We start from the raw sequence: 26925 nt of genomic DNA on the forward strand, positions 1-26925 counted from the left end.
TGGCTTAGCAAGTTCCAGAGGCGCAGGCACAAGACCCAAAACCCCACCCCATCCTGTTTTGTTGCAGTACACCTTGGTGGCGGTGTGGTCCATGAGCACCTAAACCAGCCAACCCTTGATCGTGGACCTTTAACGCCAAGCAAATCACCCTCAGCTCCAACACATTTATATAGAGGTGGGTCTTCACTGGAGACCACAGTCCTCTGCTCACCTCTCCCAGACAGCCTCCCAAACCAAGTAACCCAGTAATGATATCTCTATCAATCATCATTAACTCTGAGTGGGGTAGGGCAAAGGCTCTGCTGTTGGTTTACCTGCATTTGAGTAGCCACCACGGCAGATCTCTCGCAGACTCTTCAGACACCAGGATGGAATCCAACAGTGCTGGCCCTAGTGCTAGGTCCAGTTCCACTGCAGAGCCCGCATATGCCATCGGGCAAGCTTGGCAAGCAGGATCAGGAGCCAAGCAGGCCAAGAGGACTCCGAGCCAACCTCATTGAGAGCGATAGCAAAGGCTGGAACGCTGTGATCACAGTCTGAATTTTTTGCACTCATTGGTCCTGAGAAAAGACTCAAAAGTGTACTGTATCCAGGGTGGTTCAGATTGAAGGGAACCTCTGAGGAGTCAGGCGAGACTTCAGCATGGTGACTGGGAACCCAAACGATGTCAAGAGATTTGACGTAGTGTACTGGTGGTCTGTGGCTGATTGTGGTGAGCCTGCCTACAACAGCTAGTCATCAAGGTAAGGAAAGACTGGGACCTCTGATCCCTAGAGATGGGCTACAACCACCGTCATTACCTTTGTGACACAGGTGAGGCTGAAAGTGAGCACAACAAACAAAGTGCTCATGGCCCACCTCAAACTGCAGTTAGTGCCAGCAGGACAGTGTTGTTAACATAGTGGTCCTTCAGGTATAATGCCACCATCTGTTCTACAGAATACATAGCAGAAAGAACCTCGGCCAGCATGATCATCTTGAAATTGCCCTTGCACAGTAAGGCTTTGTGATAGGGAAGATCTAAAATAGGATAAAAGCCCCTTCCTTTCTTTGGCACTAGAAAATAGCAAGAATAACATCCAGTCCCTACTTTCAAGGCCGGCATCTCTTTACTATTGTTATTTTGGCCAAAGTAGCTGGCATCTTCTGAACCAAAACGGACATGCGGTCATCCGAGAGATGGTTTAATGTGGATGGGAGATGCGGTCAGTCAAACATGAATAATATGGCTTTCCCCCAGTGTTTAATTTGAGCTGGTGGTTTATGGTGCTGGTCACCGGCACTTAATTATCAACACCGGCACTTATGAGAGCTGCCACATGGTGGCGTTCCTTGTGCGATTTAGAAATGAGCAGAACAGTTGATTTATTAATTCAATATACATTAAAAAACAATTGCTGCCGCCCAAGCCATTTTAGTAGCTTTGGGGGCCGCAAAAAGTCTGTATTGTCACAATTGTAGGAGTGTCATGGTTAGTGGTTATGTAGTCGTTGTGTATGCACTGTGATGGCAGCGCCATAGCTGTGAAGGTTTCAGATTGCTATGTGTGACATTTTCATTATTTCAGTGTAATTATGAGTGACATTTCAACGACTGAGTGACACTTTATAGCAAGCAAAATCACGCAATGAAAACAAGGGAAACATAAAAATATCAGAAATTACACCCATTTGAGCAACGAGAAACTCTAAAGTTCATAGCACCAGAAATGGAAAGGCACAAACCTAGTGCCCTTGTAACCTGATTGTACTGTTAGGAAAATGTGTAAGCATGATATTAAACATTAAACAGGTCTTTCACACCCCCAAGTTGGACCAAGGCGCCGCTGATTGTCCGGGGATTACAAACAAGTTTGTTAAACAACTCATCAGACTTTAGCCAAAATTGTGGAAAATAAATAAAGGAAGACGTTAATTTAATTAGAATTATCAGCTGAGTGACTCGCAGACTCGCTTGACTGTCGACGCCGTGATGAGCACGGCTGCAATGGGAAGGGTGACAGTGGGAGGCACTCATTTAGGTCCCGGCTAGGCAGGCAGCTGTATTTATTTCAAGAACAAAGAGTCTTTGCAGCTGTGGGAGACAGAAGCTGAGTGGTAGCTGGTGCTAACTGATCACCTGGACGTTATTAGGGAGTACAGACCATAGACTGTTGTGCTCAGTGCCAGCGAGTCCTATTCTACCCCCCGGAGGGTCGCAGTTAAATGAGGCGGCAGCCCACTGCAACAAGAAAAACAAAACTGCCACCGGTGCCCCAGGGCCTCAGTGTCTACTCTCAGCCAATCCAGCACCACGGTCACAGTGGGGCAGACACCTTGCCAGAATTGGGAGAATTACAACATGCAAGGTGCTTGTTCAACATGACAGACCAAAGCAATGTCTCTGCCAGCTGTGTGGATTGCATGTAGTCGCAGCTGAGGGACAATGTGGCACACTCAGCAGCTGGGTGGGGTGCCTTGCTTCATTAAGCTGCCTCCTATATGCAGGCAATAGCCCAGGCACACGGCTTGGTGGAATGTATGTTCTTTTTTAAACTAAAGATGGACATGGTCACTATTGTTAGGATACAGAACATAAAGCTGGACAGCAAAACATGCTTGCTGCATAAATGCATTGCAGCCTCCCCTTGTTATAGGGCGCTTTTGGGTGGTCCCCGGGGTGCTTTATTTGCGTGACCAATGCATTTTAGTGCGATGCTGCAGACACCATCACTAAAATGTGTTAGTCTAACCTCTGATTTGTGGTACTTGGCAGGGCTGCAGCGCTGACAGTGGAAATGGGTGGTGCAGGTTGTGGTGGGCAACTGACTAGGGCCCTGGCACATTTTGTTTTTTAAATTAAGCACTGCTCAGGCCGGGTGAAAACTGTGGAGGACCCACATTGCAGGATGTAATGCTCTGTCACCCCAGAAGCAAGTGGTTAACCCTTCCTCCTAAAGGATGGCTGTGTGCCAGTAAAGGCAGACAAATGAACATTTGGGGTTGTAACAGGAAGCGCAGGGGCTTGGGACGCACTCTGCCTTTGATGGCCTGGTCGATTTCTGTTGGGTGGTGGCCTGACCTTAAAAGGGCTGGGAGGCCCTGTTGTGTGGGTGATGGGGCCAAAACGCTGCTGATATGCCAAGCTCCTGACATCTCTGTTGGGGAAGCGGGATTGCTGGACTGGTGATGAATATGAATAGATGAGGTGCACTCTTCCCATTCCCTCCATTGCAGTCTCCATATGGCTGTCTCTGGTCGGAGTCAGACTCACAAAGCTGGTATTTGGTCTTTTTGTGCGTGGTATCGGAGTAGTGTCTAAGCGGTTAAGTATTGGCTGTTCCATATTGGGATCTGGGCACGGCCTTGATAGAGATGAATTTGGCTCTGAGACCACTATGGATTAAAGCTCTTCTTTTGGCACTGTTTTCTACTTCTGTGGGATCGTTGAAGAGTTTGGTGCCAAACCCTAAATTGGCAACAATGCTGGTGTGGAACCCAAAGCGGATCCAAGGGGCAAAGACTGTGCCTAGGGCAGACCTGCTGATGGCTTGGTTCCCCCAAAGGCCCAACAGAGGGAGAATGAAGTATGCAAAAGAAGTGCAGCATAGGCGGTCAAAAGGCTTTAAGCAATTTCAACATAATGGGTGGATCTAGAAATTCAGTGTTCATAGACACCAAACATGGAATCCACTCCACAGTGAAACCAAGAGTGAAACCTGGAGGCACAGTGACTGCCTTGCTCCTTCTCTTGGTGAGGAAGGTAAGTGGCAGGAAAGTCCAACCGAGAATTATTCTTTTTCTTCTTGGGCGCACCAAAAGATTTTGACACAAAGATGATCGACCCCGGAAGAACCTTGGGAGCGGGTCTACACTCTCAACTTCAACCTGGAGCAGGACCTGCACAGTCAGAGTCTTGCTGTCTTTAGCCATGTAAAACTTCAGTCACAAATGGCTTTTTTGATTTATGAGTGCAGTCATCGCAGGCTCCACAGCCAAACACCCTGGACCCACTTTATGGGACATATGTTTGCAGCAGTCATATTAAGGCTTAAACCCTTTAGTTCTAGTGAGTGATGTTCCCTTGCACTATAGGCAATTTTGTTAAGGAAAAAATACTTCCAGACAGAAGACAAACAGGAAAGGAGTTCTAGATTTACATCTGAAGGCATGGAAAGAGAGGAAATGAGTTCAGCATGCATGGATGGCACTTATAAGTGGCTAGGACAATCAATTCTGAAGTAGAACAACATTTGCTTGGAGCCCTAGGGTGACACCTACTGGAGCCGCAGGGTGACACCTACTGGCGCCCAGGAGCACTAGGTTTCCTGATCCACGATGGTGCCCCGGTATATTCATAAGGTGAAGAATCTGGGGTTAGAAGCATCGATCAGACTGAGAGTTCCCTGTTTAGTTTATGTGTGTGAAAGATTTAGGACATCAATCCATTGTATTGTTTGTCCTGCCCTCATATATAGTTGTTTCATCCGTTCCAGTTGGATAGGTTATCCGTGTTTCTTCTTCCCTACAGTTCAAGGTCATCTTAAATTGTCCTATGAGGGCATAAATGTTTGAATTAAAATATGCTGCTACCAATAGGTCTTAATTCTTTTCCATTTCTGATGGTGTGCAGAACGAAGGCACACCCCTGTATTTCGGTCTTCAAATAGTTATTTCTCACTGTATTCATCACAGGGGAGACAGCGTTTGCAACACTGTATTTTCATGCAATTCCTTTACCACGAAACCCTTTACCATGCAATATTTTGTTTTAGAGTTTGGGGTGGGTAGGGCAGAGGGAGGTAAGGATATTTTTAGGGCTTAGGGATGGATAGGGGTGTACGGTGGTAAGGGTGCTTTTAGGATTTAGTGGTTGGTGGGTAGGGGTACAGGGTGGTAAGGGTATTTTTAAGTTTAGGGGTGTGTAAGGGTACATGGTGGTAGGGGTGTTTTTAGGGTTTAGGGGTGGGTAGGCTATCAGGTGGTAAGGGTGTTTTTAAAGTTTAGGTGTATAAGGCCGTATGTGTGTTTTAGGGGTGAGCAGGAGTCCACTGTGATAAGGATGTTTTTAGAGTTTAGGGGTGGTTAGAGGCATTGAGTAGTTGGGGTGTTTTTAGGGTTTAGGGGTGCGTAGGGGCACATGGTGGTAAGGGTGTTTTTAGGGTTGGGGGTGACTAAAGGTTAGGATGGTAATCGTGATTTTAGGGGTGGGTAGGGGTCTAGGGTGATAAAATTAATTTAAAAAGGGGGGTCTGGGAATTTCCCTCAATTAAGAAAATGGTTAAGATATACAAATATATATATATATATATAATTACATATGTATATTTATATAGATATATATACCGGTATCTGAGTCTCTCTCTATATACACACACACACACACACACACACACACACACACATATATATATTATATATATATATATACACACACACACACACACACACACTGTAAAAGCATGTGTGGTAAAGGCATGCATGGTAAAGGCTTTGCGTTGTAAATTTACTACACGGTAAAGGATGCATGGTAAGGGAATGCGTTTTATTGTCATATACCCTCATCACAGCATCAAAACAGAGTATTTTTTTGCCATTTGCAGTTTGTTGTAGTTTTAGACATCAGTGACGTGTAAGTTGCAGTAAATTTCTATGTATAATTAAGGTTGTTTCTATTATTATTTCCACAGTGCTTGAGGTGGATGTTGACATTCTTTCTTCTATTTTTTAATTAATTCTGCTTTGTATACCTCGTTTTCTTTTACAATCTATTTGTTACATTTTTTCTTGAATTACTAAACATAACTCCGCATTTCTGGTACGCTATTCATGCTCTTTCTTTGCATGTTATTTATCCTTTATCACATTTGCGGATTTCAATTGATAGATTTATTGTGCGTTACTATATTTATTTTCCTCATGTGTATTTCTTTTTAACTTGTTTTTTCAAGGCTGTTGTACTTTTTCTTTATGGGGTCTCTGGTTGATCACTTTCGTCGTGGTCATGTTTTCATTGGAATACACTCACCAGCTACTTTATTGCAAAAATCTGTTTATATTTTATGTTCCTGAACATGATTCATTTTTGTGTTTTATTCACTATTGATTTAGCAATGTTTATTTTCCTTACTTCCCTTGTTCACGAGTTGGTCTTTCAAAGTATGAGGGTGACTGTGTTAGATCTAGGTCTCCTCACGACTATTAACTGCATTAATGCACCTATAGAAACAAGTCTCGTAATAAACATGATAACGAAAAATGACAAACCCTTTACCCCCCACACCGCCCAACAAGCAAACAATCACAGTAAATAAAACCATCTTCTAGAAATGAAATACATTGGTTCCACATCTGCTTAGTTTCAATTCAATGGCGCATGCTATACATGTATTTTACTCAAGTTGATATATGGCTGGCCTGAGGTTGGGAAGGCAAATAAAGGGTATACTATTAGGATGTAAGATGGGGCATGTCACATGAGGTCTGGATTGGGGTGGGCTGCGATGGGGGATGTGACCATCAAAGTCCCAGTGATGAGATGGCAGGGGCTTGTGATGAGGGCCAGGGGCTAGATCCTGTGATACAGAGCAAAGGGCTGAGTTCTGGGATAGGATACAAGGTGCCAAAGCCTGATCTGGGAAGCCAAAGGAACAGGCCTGTGAGGGATGAGCTATTTCTTGGGGCTTCTGATTACAGACCCTAGTCCAAAATCATACAATGGGAAACCTAGGCTTTGAAAAAATGGCCTGGGACTTGGAAATACAGTGACTGTGTCCAGTGTTATGTACCCTATATATCTACTACATATGAAGATGTGCAGAGTGTAACATGTTATTTAATACTATTGTGGAGTGTGGCCAGGGGCCATGATTCACAAGAGGCAGTATCTTTTTCATACTGAGTTTGACTGTTTAGCTTGAAGTCAGCAGTAAGTATCACCAAAAAAATCTGCACAGGATCACACAGCCGGAGTAAAAAATAATCAATAAAATTATCACACTTGTAACATTTTCTGTTAGTAATGTCCATGATTCAAACAGAGGCATTACTTTACAAAATTGGGTTTTTATTTAATGAAAGAAAATTCTGTTCTGTGGATCAAATATGAAATAGAATGTACAAAAACTTTACACCAGTCCTCTCATTCAAAGAAATAAAACCCTAACAAGGATAAACTTGCTCCAATTCTTCCATGAAAAACACAAACGGATGAAGGCGCTCTGTGGGGCAGCACAGAACCACAGAACGCAGTGCACTAAAATGTTAGATTACAGGGAAGCAAGGTTAAAAAAATCTCAACAATGCTCTTCTAAAGCCCCAAACTAGTTCACAAAAGTAACTTTAAAAACACGAAATTCAATCATTATGTATCCTCTTAGAAGCAAGTGACGCGAGCGACACATCACATTCTCCAATTCTATACAAATATAAATGTTTTTTTTCTTTAAAAAAAATCGTATTGTTTGACAGCTTTAAACTGTGAAAAAGCGGAGCAAGAGCACCCAGTGTCCTTCTGTTTTAACAAAGCATTCCCGGGCCATTACAGCCCATCTATTTGAAGTCTCCTCTGGCCGCACATTGCATTAAAACTGTTAGATAAACAAATCACACACCTTTATACTAAATCAAGGGTGCCCAAGGTACTACATTTCTTTTGAAAACCGATAATTCATTGTTCAGAGTAAGGAAGAGTGGCTGTAAGCTGACCACATTCAATTTTCACCTCCCAAAGAAAGGCCCCTGAATGGGCAACACACAAAAAATCAGCAGGCTACTATAAAACCTGTATGGAAGGGCTTCCTTATACTGTACTTGACAGGTACCCTCAATACTTGGGCTCTCCATTTAATACCCTTCTGGACAGTGCCAATTAAAGGCTGGACACCCTCGAACTATATGAAGGCTCAGACAAGCTTACAACATGTCTTTGGCATCCCACAACATGTCTCCTCTAAATACTTTTCCCACTTAAAAAAGTATGTTGTCCTTTAGTAAAATGCTTTAAAAACATATGCTTTTTGATTCTGTAAAATAATGTGTGTTGTTGGTAAAATGTGCACACGTTTCTGAAACGAAAACAACTGAAGTACTGCCATAAGGAGGATCATTGCAAGTCTGTGATCTGCTATGCAAAGTACAACACAGTTACTAATTATTCCGCCGTAAGCTTGAAACCCATCACATAAAGTCATTCAGTTCTGCCTCAAGTGCGGCGGCCATTTCATCAGCTTCAGAGCTGCTTCCTTCTTCATCTTCGTTGCTCGACTCCTTGCTGGACATGCTGGCATTATCCTCTTCCTCTAGCTTGCGTTTGTGACCCCTGCAACCGGGAAGAGCGAAAACAAAGATATCACTGCAGTGATCTACCAATGTATTAAACAAGCAAAGGAAATGCATACAACACTACATTTGATGCTTTTTTTAAATGTCAGATTATCGGATATTAGGGTTTAAAAGTGAGATTGACAACAAGTTGGCTAGTACAGCAATAGAGCTGTAATATGGTAGAATAATATCCCACAAGCCTACTCAGGTAGAAAAGTGAAGAAAGTTGGTCAACGCTACAAATGAACTTCTAAAGGTACGGGAATTGGGCACCTTCAGCACGTGAATTTTTGGAGGCTAAAATATTCTGAAATAAGATGAAATAACATCTTTAAGGCTACTTATTAACATGCACCTGTCACAGTAGATCACAAACTCTTGGCATGCCAAGAACAACATTGTGCTCGCTTGTTGTTGACAAACACTGGCCTGCTGCCACCACCGCTTCACATCAAGACCCAAGAACATGGGCAGTAAGTAGTCCCATGTCAGACTAAAGGGAACGCATGCGTGTGCCACACAAGGTCACAAAACGGGTTCTGGAACTCAGAAACATGGCTCGCTCCCACTGCACAAACTAGATTACCATGCTAGATAGGTCAAAGGTAAAATAAATACAAGTTTCAAATGTAGTCTGATTATTCAGGGCAAGGATACATACCCATTTGCTTTGCCAGGGACACTCCCGTTTAAAAAAATCACCATTAAAGTGCTTGGTTTAAGGATTACAAAACTGGCTAAAAGCACAACCACCATATGATTTTTAACAGCTAAAAAAGAATTTAAGATGGGATACATTGGAAAATGTGAGTGAAAGGAATCTAAATGTTATTTTAAATGGAGTAACGCCTAGCAATTTATCATTGTCTCTACCAGTCATTCACCACAGAAAAGTTGTGATCTTAGAAAGGAAAGCCATGTTTTAAATTAAATGAAACATTTAACATGCTTATATCGGCCTCAGGGGAAGAATGATATTCTCAAGCAGGAGTACCATTTACAAGTAATTTTATGCCTACAGATGAGCAGCTAAGTCGGTCAGATCTGGGCACGATCCTGGAGCAAAAAGGCAAAGGAGCAGTGATCTTGACGTAAAGAAACCAGGCATGTTTACCATGAGACTGAAAAACATATTGCATTTTTCCCTCCACCACTTTTCTCAAGGTCAGAGGCACTATGCTCTTTACCAAAGCAGCCTTCCTCCTTTCACTAAAGAGGCAGACAGGAGGGCCGCACTGTAATGCATTGACCTGTGAGGCAGAAATGTTTAGCAAAAGAATGAAAGGGCGACCATCTGGTGACCCGGCAGGTATCAACCCCCAGTAAGGCTCTCGGGAGAGCAGACGAAGCAGCCGTGACTCAGGCAAGTGGGCACGAAAGACAGCTTAGGTCCTCCCTGGCTAAGGAATAAATGATTTTAAAGCATAGGTTGACTCAATGTGAAATATTATTCAGTCACCTCTTTGTCCTTCTAAGGACCAGTGTAGCCCACAGTCAATGTAGTAAGACACTGCACACCAGGGATCCAGTCTCTGCAAACACTCCTCCACCTTGGTGGGACTAGGAGGGAAGAAAAATAGGAAAGTGATGGACTGGCAAAGGCGAAAGGCGGCTATCCCCTTCAGTAAGAAAGATTGACAAGTACCAAGAACCAGTTTGCCTGGATTGAAGCCCGTGAATGATGGGCGGACCAAGAGGGGCCTAGGGTTCACTGACCCTAAGGGCCAAAGTCATTGCTAAAAAGAAGACCTCTTTCAGACTCTAACCAGGAACCTGTGCAACAGCTTCAATAGAGATGCCATAGGAACATTGCCACAAGATTCAAATCCCATTATGAATGGAGTGGGAGAAAAAGTATAACTAATGTCACCTTAAGCAGTTTAGGCTGGTCAGGGAGAAGGATGAAGGCAAAGAGCAGTCAAATAAGCTTTTACAGTAACCATTCACAAGCCCTGCTGAGCAATAGACAGTGTGAAACATAGAACATCGAAAAGGCCTGACTGAAAAGGGTTCAAACCCGACGTGCACTACTGGACAAACTTGTTCTGTTGACCACATAAATGGACTTTGCGGTTGGTTTCCTAGCAGCCAAGCCAAGCAGTCAATAAGACTGCAACTTCTGGTGGCAAGCAGAAGGAATCCAGTTGGCACCATTTGATCTCCTAGCTGTTTGGGATGAAGAGCATGGTCATCTTTCTGCAACAGATTACCCGGTGCCTGAGATTAAGAGGGGGCCCAAGTGCTGAGTTCCAACAGATTGGCATCCCAAATCCACCTCATCCAGTCCTGGGTGATCAGGATCAGCTGGGACCATCTGCATGAATAGCGAAAGAAATGAGAGCATCAGGAATGCATAAGACCGGGTTTCCAAGCAATTTAAATGTAAGATGTACATCTGGGAGCCATTCAGAGGGATGCGTATGGCACAAACCACAGACACTTTGTTGTCAGTTGTGGTGAACAAATCCACCCCAATCTGAAAAGATATCACTCTGTGATAAAGTTCACATTTTTGTGGGTTTCTAAAGCAGAGGTGACTGAGAATTCACTCTCGCATTAGGGGTACACGCAAAGTGTGTCATTACCAGCAAAATGCCCTGCTACTAGGACCAACACCACCCGGTGTGTTGATGTAACGGACAATGGTCATGTTGTCTGAAAGAATTTGAATGCTGCTCCCAGAGATGGATTGAAGGGTCATGTCAAGATGGACTACTTAGTGCTCCAACATTTAAGTGTATGTGCTGCTCTCACATTAACCGGAGGCTCACTGCTGTGATGTTCCACAGAGTCCCAACACAGGAAGGAGGCATCTATAACTACGGTAGCCTACAACTTCAGAAGACTGACAAGATGATCCACCAAGAGACTGGAAGGGCATATCCAACAGTGCAGATCTGGGTTGAGCAAGTCAAAAAAACTGCACCCGAGCTGAAAGATTTCCCTGATGCTGGAGCCACTGCCTCCTCATGTATCTCATGGCACTGAATGGGCAAAAGACTGGCGGAACTGGGGTCAGTGTCTGAGTAAGAAAATTCATAATCATATCCTGAAAATTTGCAATATTCTGGGGAGTAGTAAAAACTTGTAAAGGTTCATGCACAGCACCATTCCTTCATATCAGCCTGTGTGTGAAAGTGAGCTGGAACTTCTGAGTGTTTACAGTGAAGCTCAAGTCGTGAAGTGTCATTGTTCATTGACAATGTTGTGCAACCAGATGCAGTTGCAGAAGTCCCTGTCTTCTTCAGCCAGTCATCCAAGTATGAGACTACTTGGACTTCTGACTTCCACAATGAAGCTGCTACTAATGACCATCACCTTAATGCTTGTGAAGCAGAAGCCAGTCCAATTTGTAGAACCATGTACATGTAGAGCTGAGATCTCACAGTAAACCTCATGTAGGGCCTTTGGGCTGGCTAGCATCAGAATAAGAAGGTTGCAGTACTGTAGGTCCAGGGACCTCACCCAAGCCTCTGCACTCAGGGCTAGTAAGGCCAGGCTGTTTTACAAAATCTTGAACATGTCCAGCTCAATGAACCATTTCAAGAAGCAAAGGTCCAAAACTGGTCTCAACTTCCGTCCTTCTTGGGAACTAAGAAGTAAAGGATAGAGGTGTAGTATTTGTGTCTCCTGAATTCTATGACATCTTGGATTTCAAAGGGGGTAATTGGGGGAGGGCGGGGGAGGCAAAGATTTAATGTCCAGCTGTCTGCTGCACAATTAAAAATCACGAGAACAGGGTAGGTGTTTAGTAATTTCACAGCATACAGGTTTAAAATGAAAAAACAAAAACACAATGTTTGGAACAGGATTTTAAGGTATGCTGTGATAATGAGGTTAAAGGAAGACAACACAATAAGTTCCTTTTAGCAGTCTAATACTGTTATTGTATATCTTCAACATGCCTGTCTTACATTAATAAAAACTCACAGTAACGCCAAATCTCAAGTTCGAGTTTATTTGGGTGAAGTCTAAAGTACGACAGAAGAAAAATAAAACATTGCTAAGAAAGGCAAAACTGGAGCCTAAGCATAGTGTATGAAGGCCAAAAGCTGGCTCAATTTCTCCTGGCTGGGATAGGCTTCAAAGCAGTGCTGTGCCAGGGCCACTACAGTGGATTGGACTGCTGCATGGATTGAAACTGCTTGGCTAGGTCTAGCTTTCTCTCTTTAGCTCCTGTCCGAGTGCTTTCTCTGTGGCTGCAGACCTGCACTTCTCTCCCACGGGCCTCATTTAAATGCAACATGGGACTTCTCTAAACTTCCCAACTCCAGATGCAGTCCAAGTCTTGCAGTGCAGTCCACCCTCCGCGCTTTGGCAATCTCTGACTCGGTGCTCTATGTAACTACCTTCAGGTCAGATCCTTTCTTGTCCCTGTCTTCTAACTCCACTGAAGCCTTCACACATTTCTGCTCCATGGTAGATCTGCAGCACCCCCACCCCTTCCTTCTCCTGAATGGCAAGTTATCCGCCCCCATTATTTCAAAGCATAACTCTTAGTAGTTTGTGAGAAACAGCCGAGCTGATTTATTTAAAAAGCAGGTGGGACAAGTGGATGTGTTACTGGGCAAGTGGGTTTCTAAAGCTTTTCAACCTATGGTTGAGAAGATTATTATTTTTTTATTCCATACACCTGAAAAGGAGTAAGATTCTGTGCCTCTTCCAGCATGGACACCGCCCCCATAACCCCTTTACTGAGCAGGTCAAAAATGTCCACCTCCTGCCGATCTGGAAGAAAGAACTGAAAAGGTAGGGCATAAATGGAGGATTAGATGGATGATCAGCATTCTGTTATTATTGGATTCCAATTGGTGGAATGCTTCTCTGGAAGCTGGTGGTGTGGTTAGGGCTTAACGGAGGCCTGAAGGCAGCAGAGCCAGTAGAAGATGGCGGAGACTGAAGCTGCTGAAGTTGGCATCCTCTAACCACCCCTGCCCTGAAAGGCACAATACGAATATGAATGCAATAATCAATGTGGACCCTGTCAGGACTGTTGCGCCCGGAGTAGCCTTGAGAGTTTCAGTACAGCTGGTGAAATTACTTTGCCAGCGAGACTAGGCTTAGCAAATGTGCTGTGACTAAGTTATTCCCGAAATGTTCCAGGGAAGAATTGGCCTTCTCTGCAAATCGCAAAAGGGTACGCCAGGCAGGTCAATTGAACAATTCCCCAAAATAAAATTAAGTGCAACCTAGTGGGTTAACCTAGCATGACACTTGTGCCCACGGATGAATACACGGTGTCCCAAGAATCCAGACCATACTTCATGATCTGTTTGGTATTAAACAATTCAGAAAAAGGCGTTTGTGTGCTCTCTGGTAAACTGATGACACTTAGTTTAACTATCTCCCACAGAGCATGGACATAGTGGCCCAAAAGACACATGTAGTTTGCAGTACAGAGGCAAGGCATCTGGAAGTACAGACTTTTCACCCCAGAGTTCAACTACGTAGTCTCTTTATCTAAAGGAGCAGTCAGAAAGATGTTTGAGCTCAATATCTGGGAGAAAACATCTAACAGAGAGGTGTCTAAAGACATAAATGTTGGGTTAAAGTGTGCTGGCATGTGTCACCTATCAATTTTGTCTGCGGACTGCTGGGCTTGGGTTTCTCCCAGGCTGCCAGTACAGTCTCAAACACGTCCTTATTGATAGGTAGGCAAGACTTTTGAGACAGCAAAGGAAGGTAGCTAGATTTCTGTTGAAATTTTAGACTTGGTCCGAGTAGTAGGCAAATTCAATTGTTTCCTAAGTGAGGAAATCCAGCTTTTCTGTATGGTCGCCCTTTATTTTTTTGCCTGTTGCTGCATCCTATATTTTTGCTAGCTTTAGAATTCTGCACTTTAACACCTTGCCAACCAGCGGTAAAGTGTCTGTGCTCCCCCTTCAAACATAACAGAACAGGCATTTTCCGAATTGGTATATTTAACTTGTGTATAAGTTCCCTAGTATATGGTATGATATGAAATGTATCAAGGACCTGTGAGGTAATTGTCACTAGTGGACCGTAGCACCTCTGGTGCCATACACTACAAAGACGATATAAAACCTGGCTTCAGGCCTACCATTGTGGCCTGATTATGGCCATTTAAAAACTGCAATTTCACCTGTCAAGATAAATGAACTCTTTTGACAGGTCAAACCCTCACTTTTAAATATTAATAAGTCACTCCTGTGTAGACTTTGTAGTCTGCAAGGCAAAGTGTATAGTATTTAAAAGTAGGATATATAAAAAAGTAATGTTAACATGTCTTTATAGTGACTACCACCCAAACAACTTTTTCACTGTGGCAGGCCCACCTGTCCTATGTCAAAAATCAGTATACAGATTAAAATCCTAATACTTTATCCCCGACTAGGTAAAAAATAAATGAAACAACGATTTTTAATAATAAGGAATAAGATTTTTTTTTTTTTTTTACACATTACCTTTTCCCTTCCTGGAGGCTAAATTTGCATGTGCTCCCTACTTTAGCTAGACAGTAATTAGCAATTGAATAGGTATGACAAAGGTGTAAATGCCTTCCAGGAGCAAACAGGTTTACCTGAATGAGCAGAGATGACTCCTGTGAATCTCCCAAAACATGCAGAAGAAGATGGAGATGGGATCTTGTTTGAGGTGGAGTAAGTGGAGGTTTTTGAACAAATTCTATAGTGTGACCATAGGTTCAAAACCCAGTAACCTGTAGTCACACTTTCCCAGTGTCTGTGATAACTCACTCTCCCTAAACGAGCATGAAGGCAAAACATTTTTAGCTGCCACTCTTAGTTTGTAACTGTTTTCTATTGGAGTCCTTATAGTGGGCCCCTGGTTTTCTTTGAGGAGTTTGCTTCATGGAAACAGCAGATGGTGGAGCCCTTTTTTGATGTTTACTGCTCTCAGTAGTACCTTTGAGAACGCTGATAGGGCTGAAATCTTCAAGTTTGAGATCCTCTTCTAAATAAAAATGTTGTTCAACTCTCGCTCAATGAAAGGATCAGTATCATCTTTGCTGCAGGACACAAGAGATCTAGCCTTATCCATACCAGTCTTGACTGACTGAAAAGCATCATCTACATGCTTACCAAAGAGCTTTACCATCAAGGGCATGTCCTAGATCTTACTTTGGGCCTCTGGCCTGAAAGATGTCGATTTAGCCAGCCCTGCCTTCGAGGAAACCCAGGACTTGCAAGCTGCCTGAACGTTATGGATGCAAAATCCATTGTGCAGTCTATCATTTCAGACTAAGCGCCATCATTTGGTGGCGAGTCTGACGGTTGTGAAGCAGCTGGTAGAAAACGGAGTGCTAGATAATTGTCCCATTCAGAGGTTATGTCTTGAGATATGTCATCTTGCACCTCTTTCCTCATCAAAATAGGCATCATCACTATCTGTAGGCAATGTTAGTCTTGCTGGAGGAGTTTGAGGTGGTAGGTTTGGTGATACCAAAGTATGAGGTGTAGAAGGGGTAGATGAAGGTGTCTGCAATAAAGGTGATTGCGGCAGCAAAGACAGCTGCTTTGGCGACCTTGTTTTCATAGGTTCTGGAAACCTCTTGTAATGGTTACCCAACATGAAGCACAAATCCTTAACTAAAGCTCTAGGAGCTTGATTCATTTCCTCCTGGTACTGAATCTTGGGTTCATTTGGGTCATATTTGTCCAAGTATTCTATTGGTCTTGCTATGTGACCAGAAAGTTGTCTGTCTCACATGGAAATGCATAGTCACATTCCATATACTCTTCTTTGTTATTATTATTCTGATATTTAACATTAAGTTGAGTTGGGCTAAAAGCAGGACCAAACGTCCTTCATGTAATCTGCTGTAGTCTTCGACATACAGCAGCTGACTTGGTAGCAGACGTGACACCCTACTTGGCGATGTGTCCTCAGGAAGCAATAGTACTGGAAAACCTTATTCTGTAGTCAGTGTAATTTACTGAGTCTTCTTTGATGGTGTCATTGATAGTGCCATTGAAGGTTTCTTTGTTGACAAAAGCCCCATTGAAGGTAATGCAGATGGGATTGACAACAGGGATGTAGTCATCGCCCTGGTAGCCCACGATTTTGTCAATGTAGTTTCTGCATACAATATGCAGCTACTTTCAAATGCTCATTATGTCAAATAAATAAATCTTGTTTTTCTTACTTTGGGGTCAGATCACAAAAGATGGACTTTAACCTCTTGAAGACCTCTCCTTAGAACTCATATCTTACAGTCGTCTACCTTATGAGAGAGGTGAGGCCAGTAATTAGTCTCAAAGTTATTCTTCAGAATGAAATCTCAACTTCTTATGAGTACTACAAACTCTGAAGAGACGGTTTTAGATCTATTCGACATCATGTTTTATCACAGTTCAGAACAAATTATGTCACACAATATTGTGAAGTAACCAAACTTATTTTAAATTGAGAACATGGAACAGTTTCAGGTTTTCCTCAAGTCTGCAATGTGAAGGTTTGAAGCGTAACTATTTCCAAGGGATGTGACTAGGATAATAAAGAGAATGTTATTTCAGTTTTTGCAGGCTACGTTTAGCATGTACTGCATTCAAATTCACCATGAGTCGCCAAGATTAACCACGGGGATGATTTTAAGCATGTGGATCTATGAATTATCTAATACTAGGGAAGGAGTTTATCTGCCTCTAACCCATCCCCCTCTCTACTGTCATTATCTTTGTTGGGTGTGACTAGAGAATTATAGTTGGACCCAGAGTTCCTCTATGTGGGCAAATTACTAGGCAATAGGAACGTGGTGTGCTACAAGTTAGTCGACAAAACAAGAACCTTGACTTTTCTACCAAAACAGGTCCTTTATTTATTCTGCCACTGGGATAATGTTTATCAACTTCGAGGGTTTTAAAGGTGGTGCGGAAATATGCCCTGACGGTGGTGTCTGTTTCTGCACTGTAGGTCCTTATGTCTGTATAATAGGTGGTGCCACACAAACAGAGGTCAACACAATTGAGGACACAGGCTTTGTCAGAAGAAGCACTAAAGTCCGAGCCTCTGGAAGAACTGGGGTAGAGTTGCCAAATCAGAAGGAGTAGCCCTCAGTTGTTCTGCCAATGTCCAACATGGACTGTCGAAAGGTCATCACTTCTGTAGTGGTCAGCTGATGGAGTCAGGAAATTCTGGCTTCATCTTTATTTAACGTCCGAATCAGCATTGATCTCTAGGAAAAGCCCAGCATTTAGGAACTACAATGGGACTCCGAACAATACCGGGAGTTGAACCATTTCCTTGAGTAAGAAGAGGACTTATCCTTCCTATGGCACTTTAGTTATTTTGTGGGAACATCTCTTCGGAAATTGTTTCCTATCAGGTGACTTACGTGAAAGTGAAGGGAATGCTTTAAAAGTATCTCTCTGGGCCTTGGTCACAAATAGCCTAACCTTCAGGTGCTTAACAGCAGCAATACTTTATTGTGGCACTCCAGGCCATAAAAGTGCAAAAAAGGCAATAACATTTATATAGATCAAGCCAATAAAAACAAAAAAGATAAAATCTTGCACAATAAAATGAACAAGGGTATCTAAACCATTCCCACAAATAAGAGCCGCTATTTAAAAAATTACAACAACATTTACAATAAAGAGCCAACATGAAATGCTACATTGGCCGCCTACATCTGGAAATTAATCTGAGCGTGCTAAAAAAATCCAAGACTAACATGTCCAGGAGAAAAATTTCCAAAAAAAACAATATTGCAGCTCCTTCTACAGCCAGATGCATCATAGACCCACCTCCATCATTAAATAAAAAACAAACATTATGCATACCATATAATCCAGATGCAAGCACCATGTATCAGGGGTCGTGTCAGCCCACGCCCTCTTCCTTATGCACCATACCTTAAATAGATAACTACCAACAGCAAAAACGTATAAACTGGTCAGTATTCATGCTCAGGCCTCTTAGTGCCTGAGAACAGAGAGTGAATCCAAAATTTCGACAGGCTGGGATTATCCAAGCAGATCTATACCTCCTATGGATTGAACAAAATAAGAGAACATGCGCCTCAGTCTCTTCCTCCTGACCACATGATGGGCACAGACTATCCACCATCAATTGCTCCAAGAGACTCCACTTCTGAAGTAACAAATTGGAAGGGTGCCACGCCTAAACTGGAGATATAGCTTTCTTGCTAGAGCCGGCTGAATTATATCAAGGCATCTTTCCAGGCAATACCAATCCTTAAAACATAGGAATTGTGAGGTCAAGTTGCTTTGAGAATACACCATTAACAAGTTAGAAAATTTGTAGTCCATGTAGCATTTGGTGAGTTCAACTCATGAGATAGAATGACAGGCCTCTCCTGGATTATCCCACAAATGGCACTTCCCCATCTTTTCCAGAGTGGACTGGACGTGTCTCAGCCAAGGTAATCTATTCACCCCCACGATTCCTAGAACCTCTTCAAGGGCAGATCTATAGGAATTTAGCTCTGCAGTTGCCCAGATTCTCTAACAAAAGGTAAAGGCCTAAGACTAATATCCTCTTCTAAAGGTCTCATACCTAAATTCAAATGAAGGAGCAACAGAGAGGCACTGGCTGGAACGCTCACCATCTGTCTCATAAGCCTGTTCTCAATACTCAAACTCTGCCAGAGGCTTGTGTCCCCCTAGCTCGGCCCTGTATATAACCGCATCTACGGCTTGCCTTTTATATATCTCGATTACGGGACTAACCGGCTTAAACAATGATCCCCTGTACACCTTCGTGAGCCCACTCACAAACTGGCCCATCCTCAGTTTTTGTCTTTCCATGTGGAAAAGCCAGTCCATGCCCTTACTGAGAGTAGTCCCTAGGTATTCAAAGGTTGAGACCCTCTCTAATGGGATCCCGTTCAAATTGGGATTACAGCGTGCAGTCTTTGCAGTGTTTAAAGTCATGAATTTCGGTTTGCTCCCTTTAATTTCAAATCCCCTTTCCCTGCAAAAAGAGTTAAAGCGATTGAGTATCTGCTGAATCCACACAGGGTTCTTTGAGAGTAAAAGGGTATCACCAGCGAACATAAGAGATGGTACCTTACCGTTCGCTAATTTAGGGGCATCATTATGTTTGGCTGACAAGCAGTCAACTAGCCAGTTAACGTACAAAGAAAATAGCATGGGTGCCAGCACACAACCATGTTGAACCCCTTTTGAAATGGGAAGAGAGTCTGAGAGCTCCCCTAGTTGGCCACAGCAAACCTGTGCAAAGTTCCCTTCATGGAGTCTTTGTAAAGTGAGGCACAGATAGAGGGGAGCCTCTAAGCTTGCCGTAACACGCCAGAGCTTGTTCCGAAGGACCAAATCAAAAGCAGAACGTAAATCAACAAAAATAAAATACAGGCTACCTCCCCCCAGAGCAACGTACTTGCAATACAATAGCTGTAACCTAAAAATGTGGTCAAAAGTCAAGGTACGCTTAGAAAAGCCTGCTTGAAATGGACTAAGAATATCCAGGTCCTCCATCCACCCATGTAATCACTCTGGAAAAGATTTTTTGCTGGACATTAATCAAACTAATAGGCTTGTAGTTACTAGGTAGCGGGGGAGACTTTTTTAAATATGGGGATAATCTCTGCTCCTAACCAAATGTACGGAATGGGCATCCTCTCCATAATGGCATTGAACACAATGGCTAGATACGGTCCCCAAACTTCAGGTCCTGCCCGAAAGAAATCCCTGGAATTTTATCCAGTCCTAGTGCCTTTCCTGGGGCAACAGAATTGATGGCCCTGTCAACTTCCTCCAGAGTTATGGGATTAAAGTCCACCCCCCCCAGTCCCTGGCAGAGAGGGACGCCCCTCGAGTCTCGCTGTTTCAGTGTCTCTTCCCCCACAATCTTCAGCCTAGTTCCCTTTCCATATAAGGAACAAAAATGTTCTTTCCACATGTCCATCGAAATGTTGTTCTCAATCTGGGGACATGCCTCTGGGTGACCAGTGGCTATTATGCACCAGAATGCTTCAAAATTCTTATTTTTGAGAGTAGCAAGCAGAGACTCCCATTTATCTTATTCCCAATCTCTTTTAGCACAATTAATAGCATTTTTATAAACTGCCATATCTGAACGGATCGCACCACTATCTTTGCATCTTAAAGCCTTTAAGAGAGAGAGAGCCTGGCTATACGACACTGGCTATTAAACCAGGCCGAATTGCTTTTCCTCCCGTGCCTGGGACGAAACTCCTCAACAAAGATTGCCCAGAGTGCCTGGCAAATTCTGATGAATGGCGACCAATATTGCCCTTTGCCTGGTGTCACCTACAGTTCCAAAAACCTTCAGCAATTCATCAAGCGCAGCTCCTACTGCATTATACAATGCCTTGATAGTGACAGATGATTGCTCAAATTTGCTCCATTTAACTCTCTGCTGGTTTGGGACCAGTGTAAGCAGATCATTCAGCGGGGCAGATAGTGGCCCTGTGGCCTTATTGAGAGGAAGCATAAGCTCCAAGGAGAGGACACTATGATCACTGTACTGTCCAGTTTTAAGCTCCATATCCACTATACAAGGCCACAGCCTTATAGGCACCATAAAGTAGTCTATCAAGGAGGTCTGCCCTGCACAAATGTAAGTGTGGGACCCCTGGCGATCAGTCTTGGTTCGCTTATTGCAGGCACGAAGTGCGCAGTGTAGTGTAACCGCATTCATATGTAAGGCTAGTGGAGTCCACTTTCGGATTGGGAAAATCAGAAGCCTTGGTATAGCCCAGGTCTCATCTTCTACACTGATGTATCATCTCGCTCCATACCCAAAGGCTCATATTGGCAATTAAAGTCACCTGACACTACCTTATACATGCTCACAGAGTGTAGAAAGAAATTCTTCTAACTGTTCCACCACACCTGACTTGCAATTCAGACTGACTGGTCTTGAATCAACATTAAACAAATACAGTTCTAAACTAGGAAGAAAAGTAAGTAAAAGGCAAAGGATTTTGTTGGAACAGACTTCCACTGGGACAACCCTACAGTCCAAATGGGTGGCAACCCAAGTTGAAATACCCCTTGACGGTCTACCTTGCCTTCCTCCTATTGCTACTTTATGAAATACCATGAAATACCGCAAATCTTGGGTGCTGAAACTCCTGTGTCATCCAGGTTTCTTGTAATAAACAGATATCAAACTGTTGAATAAAGTTACCCCAGTGCGGGCAGCACAGCTTATTCCTCAGGCCTGCAACATTCCATGAAACTATTTTGAGAGGCTTTGAAGGCTTGCTCCTGGCTACCGAACAGCCTGATCAGTGGGTGGACCTTGAACGTGCGTCAGCTCCGCAGCCTCAAGATTCTTTACACCTTTTTTTTAGCAAGTCCTCGTACTATAAACTTTTTCTCCACATCCAACTTATCTCCTACCACCAATTTAGAGTCTGTAGTTATACTGGAGGCGGTTTCACAACAATTAGGGCACCCAGCTGAATCAGCAACAACGGTACCTGGTGCCAAGGTAGAAATACCGGAACACTTCTGTACTCTGCTCTGAGAGTTATGGTGGTTGACCTTGGGCAAGGCCATCCCTTCCTTGAACCTACCCAACTTAACACTTTCCTTCAACTTGAGGCCGAAAGGGGGACTAGTGCCTGCAAGTCAATCCACTTCATACCGATTAAAGGTTGGAATCAAGGATTTAGAATGGTTTATCAGTGTTGGGGAGGGAAATTTCACCTATGAACTCTCGCTATATGGGCAGGCCTATAAAAGTATCCCAGTGGAAGTGCACAAATGGAGGAACCTATTTCCTACACCCTGGGTCCAACTGATTTTTGCCCCCCCCACCCCCACTTTCTAAGAGCAGAATTTATTGCAGTCATACTTGCAGTCTCCAATAATTATAACTGTTCCACCAATGGTAGTAACTCCGCCGCCAAAACCTTCTTTACTTGGGACAAAGTGTCTGTTAGGAGCGTCATAACCCACTGGGGCAACTGGACCTCCCCGGTGATCCCCTCTTCCTCACTGACATTCAGACCCATGGAATGATGCTGCTTGGGACCAGTGCCTCCCTTTCTGCCTATCTTGTGGGGATGAGTTGTCTTGGGCTTACTTTTCCCCCCAGGGCACTGGACTGAGCCGGTAGCCTTTAGGACACAGTCTGTGGCAATATCCAGACTCTGTATGACTGTGCCACTCTGAACTTCTTCCCGGAGTTCTACACTGTCATAAATGTTCAGACTAGTAGAGGCGGGAGATTGGGTGCCAAGGGATACACAATTCGTCTCTTGGCTGAGGGACAGCTGCCTTTCTGGCAGTTCAATTTCAGAGGCAACCACCCCGATGGCCCTTTTTAGCATCAGGTCAATTGACGTTGGTTTTGGCACAGATACCTGGGGCTCCCCCTTACCAGGACATTTGCGCTTCCCCGTTGCTAATAGCTACCATACTCCTCCCGTGACAAGAAGCACTAAGCAATACGAAATTAAACGACTCCCCAACTCATTCTCAGCTTTCTGGTTGCCCGCAGAGGCGCCTCGGGGGAACAGCACTATCTTAAAGATAATACAAGTGTATGACCCACAAAGCTCGAAACCCAAAGCCACGTTGGCTAGTGGGACCAAAAACGTAAATCAAGAAAGGACAGGGGAAAGAAACCGGACACAGCCTCACCAGGTGCAGAGAGGCCCAGGCCACGCTCGCTGCGTGGGAGAGGCAGCGCTATATTGTGTGATGTGGGTGTCTTCCCCCTATCAGCAGCTGCGGCCAATTAAAGTGCACGAAGCGCCCTGGGACACTGATTCCCACTAGGGCGGCCAGCAGTCAGTCAAGAAAGGCAGAGATCCCCAGTTTAACTTTTCTGTGCAGTTAATGAAAAGGAGTCACAGGCCGAGGGCAAGTGTTTGGAGTAATGACACCACAAGCAGATGCCTTCTGGGTTTAACAAAGACGTTTTCTTGAGACACTTTGAACCGTGGAGTATTTAGAGGAATTACCTGACATAGCCGCTGATGAAAGCCGATTAAGTTTGTCAACGAGGCACTGGGAAGAGCTCCAGACTCCCATCAATGGGGGAGGAAAGAGGGAAACTGACTCGGCGCACCCGTTGGCACCCTATACACTTCACCCTCCTTCTTGTCACATCCAGTTTCAGCTGAAGTCACCTGGTGGTGCTGGTTAGCTAATCCTGAAGAAAATGTTTCCGGATTCAGTTTGACTCCTAATGGATATTGATAAAGTTCACACAAGCACTAAATCTGAGCTTGCATCATTGGTACCCCTGCCTGTTTCACATGTGCAATCCTAGAGAATGACTAGGCAACAAAATACCTTTCTACCATTTATCTTCAGATGTTTGGCGATTATCTTGCTAGGCTTCAATTTCTAGTTCGGTGGACAGAGTACTGACATTTTTTAAAGTTTATTTTCCAGCAAGAACATTTACTGGAAGGGTGAAAAGATCAACTGTAAACAGTAATGGGGATTTCACATGCTTACATCTTCCTAATCTGTTTCTAATTTTAATTTTGGTTTGAACATTAGAAGAAATTACATCTGCCGCAGGCACCCAGAGGGATAGAAAAATAATGAATCCCGCTTCTCCTCGGCTCCGCTGGAAGTTTACACACTGAAATTAACAACTGCCCTCTCGCAGCATTTCTATAGTGCTTATCGTCGATTACTGAGCCGTTACGTTCTGCATTTCACAAGGTGCCTTTCTGCAGGATGCTGGCCTTTCAAGCTGTCCTGTCAAGGTAGTCGGATAACATTTGATTTGGTTTGTGGCTATTGTGTGTGTGTGGCGCACGGCGGCGGGCTTATTAAGTATAGTGCCTGGTCCGAACTTTGGGCTACAGTGAGTGAGCACTAACAGTGCCAGCTCTGCTCTGTCCCAAGTGAACGGCTGTACACTGAAACAGCAGCGATTGTCCAGAGCTCTAGCACTATACAGCTTGTTTCTTCTCACTAAAACCTACCAGTGAACACAGAAGGCTTTTAGCATTCGTGGCAGAAGATTTAAACATTTTTGTAGAAAGTAATAATTACCCTTTGTGTTCCTTTGAATGGGTTCAACTACATTTCTGGATTCATTAATTAAAAAGTATAACTTGTTTCTGCATATAATTTACATCGCTGTTGCTGACCGACTAAAGGGGTTACCTTCCCAGGATTTAATCTCGTGGCACTCGGATTACTAACTGCAAATGTCACCGACAAGCTGCAATGTCTACTTGGATGCTATAGTGGTCAAGTGTGAAAGAATATGAAACTCCAAATTGATGCAGTTTGCAGACTATTTACAAATGATCTTCTTGAAGCTGTGTGGATGGGTTAATGCAGCACATTTGTAGGCTGCAGAAAACTGGTTAAAACCATGGCGAGCTGACTGCCTTTTTGTGTTCAGAGTTCAATAAATAAATTCTGCTAAAGAGGACACCAGAAACACTAGTCATAACTGCTGCAAAACCGTAAGGCCATCGGGCAAGTTGTGCTGGAAAAAGTCATTGTTCTGATAACATAATAGTTTGGTGGCTCACCTTCTGGAAAACACTGCAATAATCAATGCAGGAGTGTGGAAAAGATCATGATGGCCACATTATGATTAACAGAAAAGGGGAATAAAACAAGCTATAGAGCGTGCAGCCTAAGGAACCATTTTAAAATATTTATGTGTAGAAAGCTATCTTAGCTTTGGTAATGCATTCACCTATTCTCCAACAGACATAATGTGTACAAAATAAAGCTTCCCTGAACTGACGTGTAAAGGGCAAAATAAGTGAACTCTGGTTCTTTCTGTTTTAAAAGGTTATGCTTTATTTTTAATTATTTAAATGTTAGGCCAACGAACATTTTAAGAGAAGACTACAAAACATGGATAAATGAATAACCAAAACTAGGCCAGAACTGTGCACTTTTTCTGAATGCCATACAAAAGATATAAAGGTTTCCTTCTCACAGCTGACACTAGTACGTCTCAAGAAAGATTATCATGGAAAAAAATTAACCCACATTTCTTATAAACGATACAGGTTCAGGGCAAACTTCCATACAGAGAATATAGAATTTGCTAAGCCAGATCTCTGAGAATTAAAGGTAAGCAGATACTCTGACTAGGCAGGTACGAGATTGAGGCAATTAACTGACATTCGAGTGTGGCAGCTGTACCCCTACTGCTAGACCTCTCAAATGTATATGGAAAAAGCTAGATTAAGAAAGCAGAAATTGATATATGCAAAAACTTAAAATTAAACCACTCTTTTGCAAATGCTCTGATTTTGAGGCATCTTATTACTTTGGCAAGGTCAAAGAACTACATTTATTTCCTATGCTCAAGATATAACTGAGCACGATTTTCAACTAGGCTCCTCAAATTCAGACAACCGAAGAAGGGATACTAAGGCCTTCTCTCCCATATCGAATAATTCTTTTAAATAGATAATTCCCTCCAGTAACACAAACAGGCTTTTAGCTGATCTTAGCTCTCTGGCAAAATTCAAGGAAATCCTACACATTAAAATAAACCACTGAGGTGGCACGGATGATAACCAATACCTCATTGTCTGCTAGTCATATGTCAATTCCAGCTCTTTTCAAATGTATTTTAATTCAACACCCCCTATAAAAGTCAGAATTGAATGCCAACAACCTGGCCAACTACAGACCAATGCAAATGGATGCTTCCTGGCCAAACTGATATACAGCTGCTGTAATTTACTGAAAGAATAACTCGCTATTCATTTGCAGAGGTCAGCTTTCACCCTTGAATAGGAGCAGAATCTCTACAAGGGATAAACTCAGAAAACCTACCCATTTGAATGTGGAAACAGCATGGATGCTGCTAGACCTCTCAGCCACATTGGATAAGGTCGGACACCTTGCGTTATTTATCAGACACCAAGCAGTGGGTAAAAAAGTCAAAACACTAAATGGGATAGCCTCCATCCTATCTTACACATCGTATTCCTACCCTCATACGCATCCAAACATTGCTACTCTGAAACAGGCGTTTCCTCATCTCAAAATTCTATCTGACTTCAGTGCCAGGACTGATTCAATAATTCAGTCTTTCTTACTTCAGTTATGCATATGACATACAGATCAATCCCAGCCTAATGAACACTATGCTCTTCAAACTGGCATCAAGCCTAGTCGTCATAGAAAGACTGGATGACTGCTAACTGCCTTACACTGAGCTCATACACCTACACAAGGCAGCCCAGCATGGCCATCAGATGTAGAGCAAACAACTCTCTCAAAGGACATAGCAAACAGCTTTGGAATCATCACACATGCAGAAATGGGCTCTAATAAAATTGAGGACAAATATGCCCTGAATTCTAAGATAACTATTCCTATAGCTTGGGAGTTCCACAGAGTCCGAGCCTCTTGTCCTCTTACCTGAACTGTGCAAACGCATTATTCCTAGAAATGCCAAAACATTCTCATCATGCTGCATCATGGGCAAAACTCTTCAGCCAGAATACTGCTACACATTAAACCCTGGCATTAATTACCCCAGCTGTTGTGATTCTAAACTAGCCCCTAGTCTCTTTCCACATAGCATTCAGAGCACTGTACATAACACATGAGCAAAATTCAAGAAACTGACTCAAGTTTTTTTTCCAGCAGAGCGTACCGACACCACCCTAGAAACATCCAATATCCAAAAACACTGTTACAATGTAAAGCTCCATGCTTTACTAAAAATCTGGAAG

General features: G+C 43.2%; 1 protein-coding gene across 1 annotated transcript in view; it reads right to left on the minus strand.

The window, feature by feature from the left end:
• Positions 1–7023: 7023 nt before the first annotated feature.
• Positions 7024–26925, minus strand: part of CTDP1 (CTD phosphatase subunit 1) — a 795245-nt gene continuing 775343 nt past the window's right edge. The window contains exon 13 of the mRNA XM_069219781.1: positions 7024–8298. Coding sequence (XP_069075882.1) covers positions 8157–8298 — 142 coding nt within the window. The 3' untranslated portion in view covers positions 7024–8156. The remainder of the gene's footprint in view (positions 8299–26925) is intronic.

The sequence above is a fragment of the Pleurodeles waltl genome, chromosome 2_2 (assembly GCF_031143425.1).
Source record: "Pleurodeles waltl isolate 20211129_DDA chromosome 2_2, aPleWal1.hap1.20221129, whole genome shotgun sequence".
Taxonomy (NCBI): Eukaryota; Metazoa; Chordata; class Amphibia; order Caudata; family Salamandridae; genus Pleurodeles; species Pleurodeles waltl.